General features: G+C 44.2%; 1 protein-coding gene across 1 annotated transcript in view; it reads left to right on the forward strand.

Annotated features, from left to right (window-relative positions):
* Positions 1-7,309, forward strand: part of MOG (myelin oligodendrocyte glycoprotein) — a 17,042-nt gene that overhangs the window by 2,459 nt on the left and 7,274 nt on the right. The window contains exon 2 of the mRNA XM_006160305.1: positions 1,251-1,598. Within this exon, the coding sequence (XP_006160367.1) occupies positions 1,251-1,598 (348 nt within the window). The remainder of the gene's footprint in view (positions 1-1,250; positions 1,599-7,309) is intronic.

The following is a 7,309-nucleotide window of genomic DNA, read 5'->3' on the forward strand; positions in this document are numbered from 1 at the left end:
GGAGTCCAGTCTTGAATATGACTTTAACTCAAGGACCTCCTTGAACTAGTCTTCTCCATCATCGGCTTTTCGCTTCTGAAATGGGGGCAAAATAATAACCACCTCCTGAAGCCGTTTTCAGAGCTGGGTAGGATGGGATGTGCTGCGCCCCGCCGCAGCGTCAGTGTCTCTCAGACTGCGGTATCTTGTCATGTCTGATGGCTTGTTCTGCATAATCAGGCACCAGTAAGTTTTTATAGGGGGGCCTGGACTCATGTGCGGAAGAGAAGCTAAAGAATCAGAAGGCAGGTTTCCAGCTCCGGGAGCCGCCTGAGAGGAGGCCCAATCCCTCCACTTCCTCACCAGGAGGGAAATCTTCCCAGGTCTAAGGGAGAAGCCAGCCTTACCTCCTAGTGGCTCAGAGTCTGACTTGAGAAGAGTCATAGGAGAGAGACTGGGAACGCGTTCAGGGAGCGCTCGGGAGCCACAGTGAGGCTGAAGGCACAAAGGGAAAAGAGGAGTGCAACAGCCATGCCCAGGGTGGAGACCCGAGGAGACGATGAGAGAACGGGGTGAACATGAACAGAGAGCTGGGAAGTGGGAAGGGGGCCAAACAAAACCTCTAAGAAGAGAATAGGGAATGTGGCCAAGACCTAGCAGGGGGGACCCATGTGAGGATCACATTTCGAGATGCCGCAGCACAACTGAACAGCTGGATACAGAGGGCAGGAAGAGGGGCAGCAGCTCTTGCAATGACGGCATGCTGGAATGTTCTGTCTTGGATTCTCATCTGTAACCAGGGACCTTTGTTCTTTTTCTTTGCTCTCTTTCTCCTTAAAAAAAAGTAATAAATGCTTGGGGCCAGCAAATGGTGTAGCGGTTATGTCACTGGACTCCCACTGGGCCAACCACAGTTCAAGTCCTGGATCTGGTGTCTTAAATCACACCGGGTGTATATGTGTGCGTGCCCAAGATCCCAGGAGGAGAATGGAGAAGGGATTGCAGCCCTATATATATATATATATATACACACATATATAGATATATATGCTCAAGAAGAAAAATTACAGTCCTCTCTGTCTCTAGAAGTCACATATATAGATATATATGCTCATGAAGAAAAATTACAGTCCTCTCTGGCTCTAGAAGTCCATTGAAATGTTAAAACTTTGGGTGTCTTCTTTCCTGTTTTGAAGCAGTCCTCCCTATGGCATGCCTGTTGTTCAAGGTTCCCTCTAACCCTCATCTCTTCACTTTGGTGTCTTGGACAGGACAGTTCAGAGTGATAGGACCAGGGCACCCCATCCGGGCTCTGGTCGGGGATGAAGCGGAATTGCCCTGTCGCATATCCCCTGGGAAGAACGCCACAGGCATGGAGGTGGGGTGGTACCGCCCGCCCTTCTCTAGGGTGGTCCATCTCTACCGAAACGGCAAGGACCAAGATGGAGAGCAGGCACCTGAATATCGGGGACGGACCGAGCTGCTGAAAGACTCCATTGGTGAGGGGAAAGTGACCCTTAGGATCCGGAATGTGAGGTTCTCGGATGAAGGAGGTTACACCTGCTTCTTCCGAGATCATTCTTACCAAGAGGAGGCAGCCATGGAATTGAAAGTGGAAGGTGAGCAATGCCATATTACACTCGGGATTACCTGCTGGGTTGCCGAGACTTTCCTTTGAGATATTGATCATCCTCTCAGTGGAGGGGCGATCCCTCAATCTAAACCTCTCATTCCTGGGAATCAATTCCATAGAAATATACGCATTCAGGGCCAGCAGGTGGCATGGATGTTAAAGCATCTGGACCCCTCATAGCCAACTGAGAGGTTCGATTCCTGGACCTTGAGGCTTGATAAACACATCAGATGTGTACAGTGCACGCCCAAAATTCTGAGGGGTGAGTGGAGGAGAAAAGAGTGTAGCATAGCCATTCTCCCTGCGGGTTGATTTTTCACTTTCCCTGTCTCTCTTTGGCAAGTGTGTGCAACCTATAGCAAGCTAAAAAAAATTTTTTTTTAAATCCATAAACAGGAACTCTTATGTTCATAAATATTTGATGCATGGTAGTTGAACTTATGATGTTTTGGTTTTACAATGGTACAAAAACAACAGGCATTCCGTAGAAGCCATATTTTGAATTCTGAGATACTAAATAGTTTAATTGTGTTAGATAATTATGCCCAGCTGTTGGCTAATGTAAGTGTTCCGAGCATGTTTGAGTTAGGCTAGGGTAAGCCATGCTGTCCAGCAGGTTACTGTACAAAATGCATCTTAGCTTTACAATGTGTTTCTCAGCATGTAACCCAACCATAAGTTGGGAGCATCTGTAAATAAACAATGATATCTATACCGTGAATATTACATAGACATTGAAAAGACTGTTTGAGGGACTGGCAGAAAGTGTGGTGGTTGAGACATTGGACTCCACATAGCCGACCATGGTTCAAGTCCGGACCTGGCAGCTTGCTTTCTCACTTTCCCTTTCTCTCTCTTTCTCTCCCTCTGGTCAAATTTTTTTAAAAAAATAATAATAACAAATAAAGTTAAATAAATAAATTCCTTAAAAAATAAAAACCCAATAATAATAATAAATAAAATTGAATAAACAATTCTTTTTTTAAAAAAATTGAGAGCTATACCAGGTGACTTGGAGGCATTCTATGAGGTATTGTTGAGTGATGAAAGCAAACTACAGACTGTAGGGAACAAAACAAGACCTCGTATTTGTAAGCATATATGAGGGCCTTTCAAAAAGTTCATAGAAAATGCATATTATGGGAACCAACAGTTGGTGTAATGGCTATGTCGCTGGACTCCCATGCAGTCAACCACGGGTCGAGTCCTGGACTCGGTGTCTTAAACTTACACTGGGCGCATGTGTGTCCGTGCCCAAGATCCCGAGGGAGAATGGAGGAGAAGGGATTGAGGCGTGGCCATCCCCCCTGGAGGTGATTTCTCACTTTCTGTCTCTGTCTGTCTTTCTGGCAAGCTCATGCACCCTATAGCAAAAACCTTTCCAAAAAAAAACCAGTATGAGTTTATTTTGGTGCAAAAGTTCTAAAATCCATCTATAGGTTTTTCATAATATGCATTTTCTATAGGGCACGTGTGCCCTATAGAATATACGTCCCTAAACTCATACTTTAATTCAACTTTTCCATGAACTTTTTGAAGTTCCCCCTTATGTACATATCAAAGAAAAACATGAAGGGTACCTACAAGAAAGATAATATGAAACACTTCGGGGGAAGAGAAGAGAGGAAGGAAGATGAGACCGTGACCCAATTGAAAGATAGAAAACCAGAACCCATAATTAGCTATATGATTATATTTACTCACTCATATAAAAGTATATGTAATATGTACATTTATTGGTACATACAGTGAAAAGTTAAGGCTTTTAAAAAATAAAAAGAAAGAGGAGTCAGCTGGTGGTGTGCTGGTTTAGGCACTGACCTCCCACATGTCTGACTGTGGTTCAAGTCCCAGACCAACAAATTTGCTTTCTCACACTCTCTCTCTTTCTGTCTCTCTGGCAAGTGCACATGTCCTGTAGCAAACTTTAAAAACATAGTCATAATAAATAAATTTTAATTGAAAAAATTATTTTCTTTTTCAAGAGGTTTTTTTGTTTGTTTGTTTGTTTGTTTGTTTGTTTTTGCTATAGAGCGTGTGCGCTTGCCAGACAGACAAAGAGAGACATAGAGACAGAAAGAGAGAAATCACCTCCCAGGGGGGATGGCCACGCCGCAATCCCTTCTCCTCCATTCTCCTCTCAGGATCTTGGGCACACATGCACACACGCCCGGCGTGAGTTTTAAGCCACTGGGTCTGGGACGCGAACCACGGTCGACTACATGGGAGTCCAGAGACATAGCCATTATGCTAACTGCTGGTTCCCTTGAAAAAATTATTTTAAAAAATCAATAAAAAGAAAGAAAACCCACAGTAGGAAAGATGAAAAACAGACGGAAAAAAAAAAAAAAACCTTCAAAATAATCAATTAATTATTATGTGGATTCGAAGGGGAATATGAAAAGTCTGAAAGTTATTCTAAGTATCCAGGTAGACTTTTCTCCTCTGCTTTGCTTTGGAATGTCTTTTCTGCTGGTTATAAACAAGGGCATTATTCCTAACCACTCAGCTTGATCAAATCCTATTACAATGCATCCCTCAGTTGATATGTTTGTATTTTATTAGATGAGAAATACTGAAAAGCATATTCCTGGTAAAACATAGTCCAAGCGATAAACGAAGGGAAGCAAATGTCTACACATCATTCCAGAAAGAAAGAGGTGACACCTGCGGGTTTTCCCTCCATCACTCTGATGCTTCGGAATTGTATTTTCAGCATGTTTTGTGTGACGGTGATTTGGTGGTTTATTTATTTGTCCCTTCCCAGAGCGGTTAAGATATGGACAAGGTAAAGTAGCTGGCAGGGAAGCTTTGGAAGGTGACCACTCTGTAACTGAAGAACAAACTGTTCGAGGGGCCAAACTTCAGACCCTACCCCTGTCCCTCCTCCCCACCTGCAGGGCAAACAGCAGACAATCACTTCTGTTTCTCTGGGAGTGACTTAGGGTGCTGGGACCAGAAGACAGCATTGTGTGCAGAATAACAAAGCACCATTTCTGAGACGGGATTGCAGGGGTATGAACATAGCTTTGTGTCACAGCGTGCTCTCCATACAGCTGCTCTTTGGGAGAGAGAGTTACCTGCAGAGAAATCTGAGAGGCTAGACTTTGCTGGCTTGCAGATTTTCTTCCTTCCTGCCTAATAACGACTTTCCCCAGCACACTCCCCAAACCCCATCACGCCACAAAAAAAGATAGGAATACCTTTGTCTCAGGAGAGAAAGTTTTCCTGGGGGTTGGTTTCCACCTTCCAACCCCCTCCTACCATCTGCCTGTCTGAGAATTAGTCTGGGGAGCCGGGAAGCTGAGACAGACGTGGGCGTGAAATCCAGCAACTGAAATGCTCTCTTCTCTGGAGTTTCTGTTGTGTGTGTGCACGCGCACGTGTGCGTGTATGTGTGTGAGAGAGAAAGAGAGAGAGAGGGAGAGAGAGAGGGAGAGAAAATGTATGTCGTGCTGGCCGAGAGGCAGAGGCAGAGGCGGAGGGAGGAGAAAGCACTCCCTGTCGTGGGATGTGGTCGCTCCGCGATTCCTTCTCCTGTCTCTCCCTCCTGTCTGGATGTTGCACACTGACGCACATGCACCTGGCATGTTTCCCAAGCCACTGTGTCCGCACTCAAATCGCATGGTCAGCCATTTGGGATCCAGTTCCCCCCCCCTTTTTTTTTTTAAGAATATTTTATTTTAATTTGACCAGTGTGAGAGAGAGAGGGAAAAAGTGAGAGAGAGAGAGAAAGTGAGAACGCAAGCTGTCAGTTCTGGGAATTGAACCGTGGTTGGCCACATGAGAGTTCAGTGCCCTTAACCACCATGCTACCTGCCAGGCCCCAGTTCCCTTAACCATTAAGCCACAGGGTCAGGTCCTCTGATTTTGTCTTTTCTTGTCATTTTTGTGATCCTATGACCAATGGTCCCTAATTGCTTCTCTAAACTCATTATGCAACTTAAATAGATATACAAAAGAAGAGAGAGTATTAAAACAAACCCCCAAGTACCAGTATTATCAAACCAAGGACAGTCTATTTCATCTGATCCCCACTCATTACCAACCCCCCAACTGAATCACTAAAGTAAATCCTAGACAGCATTACCATTGCACTACTAAATGCTCAAAAATATATCTATTGTTCAAATATAAAAACATTTTTTTGGGGAGGCCGGCGGGTGTCACGGTGGTTAAGGGCACTGGATTATCACATGGCTGACCCTGGGTTTGAATCCTGGACCTGGTAGCTTGCTTTCTCTCTCTCTCTGTCTCTGTCTGGTCAAATTTTTTAAAAAGATGGAACTTTTAAAAGAATTGCTTATTTTTTTTAATAATTTTAAAAAATATTTATTCATTCATTTATTTTTTAATTTGACCAGACAGAAACATACAAAGAGAGAGAGGGAAAGTGAGAAAGCGAGCCACCAGATCCAGGACTCGAACCATGGTTGATTACGTGGGAGTGTCCAGTACCTTAACCACCACACCATCTGCTGGTACCTATAAAATTTTTTTAAAAAAAGGTTTTTGCCATAAGGCGTGTGTCTCACCTGAGAGAGACAGAGACAGTGAGAGAGAAAGCGAGAAATCACCCCCAGGGCCATGCTGCAATCCCTTCTCCTCCATTCTCCTCTTAGGATCTTGAGCATGCACGCACACGTGCCCAGCATGAGTTTAAGCCACCAGGTCTGGGACTCGAACTGTGGTCGACTACGTGGGAGTCAAGCAACATAGCCACTACGCTAACTGCTGGTCCCAGTGTTCAACATCTTAACCACCACACCATCTGCTGGTACCTATAAAATTTTTTTAAAAAAACGTTTTTGCCATAAGGCGTGTGTCTCACCTGAGAGAGACAGAGACAGTGAGAGAGAAAGTGAGAAATCATCCCCTAGGGTGGATGGCCACACAGCAATCCCTTCTCTTCCATTCTCCTCCCAGGATCTTGAGCACATATGCATATGTGCCCGGTGTAATTTTCAAGGTACCGGGTCAAAGATTTGAACTGCAGACATCATGTGGTAGTCCAGCAACATAACCACTACACTATCTGCTGGCTCCTATAAAACAGTTTTTAGGGCAGGTGGCATAGGGGTTAAGAGCACTGGACTCCCACATGGCTGACTGTGGTTTGAGTCCTGGACCTCTGCAGCTGCTTTCTCACTTTCCCCCTATCTCTCTCTCACTCTGTCCCTCTCTGGTCAAATTAAAATATAAATAAATTAATTAAATTAAAAAGAAAATCCCTCCAGAAAAATTAAAAACCACAATACTATTATCGCATCTTTAAAAGTCAACAATAGGGACTAGCAGATGGCGTAATGGTTACATCACTGGATTCCCACGTAGACCACGGTTCAAGTCCCAGACCCAGTGGCTTGGAACTCATGCTGGGTATGTGTGCGTGCATGCCCAGAAATTCCAAGAACAGAATGGAAGAGAAAGGACTGTGGCATAGCCATGCCTCCTGGGGGGTGATTTCTCACTTTCTGTCTCTCTCTGCCTGGTGAGTGCATATGCCCTACAGCAAAAATTACTCTCTCAAAAAAAAAAACCAATAAAATCCTTAATAGGAAATACCCAGTCTGTGTTCAAATCTTCCTGGTTGTTTTATAAATATGTTTTTGTTTAAAGAATTATTTTATTTAACTTTGGGACCAGCAGTTAGTGTAATGGCTATGTTGCTGGACTCCCACGTAGTCAACCACGGTT

This window comes from Tupaia chinensis, unplaced genomic scaffold (assembly GCF_000334495.1).
Source record: "Tupaia chinensis unplaced genomic scaffold, TupChi_1.0 Scaffold000678_1, whole genome shotgun sequence".
Taxonomy (NCBI): Eukaryota; Metazoa; Chordata; class Mammalia; order Scandentia; family Tupaiidae; genus Tupaia; species Tupaia belangeri.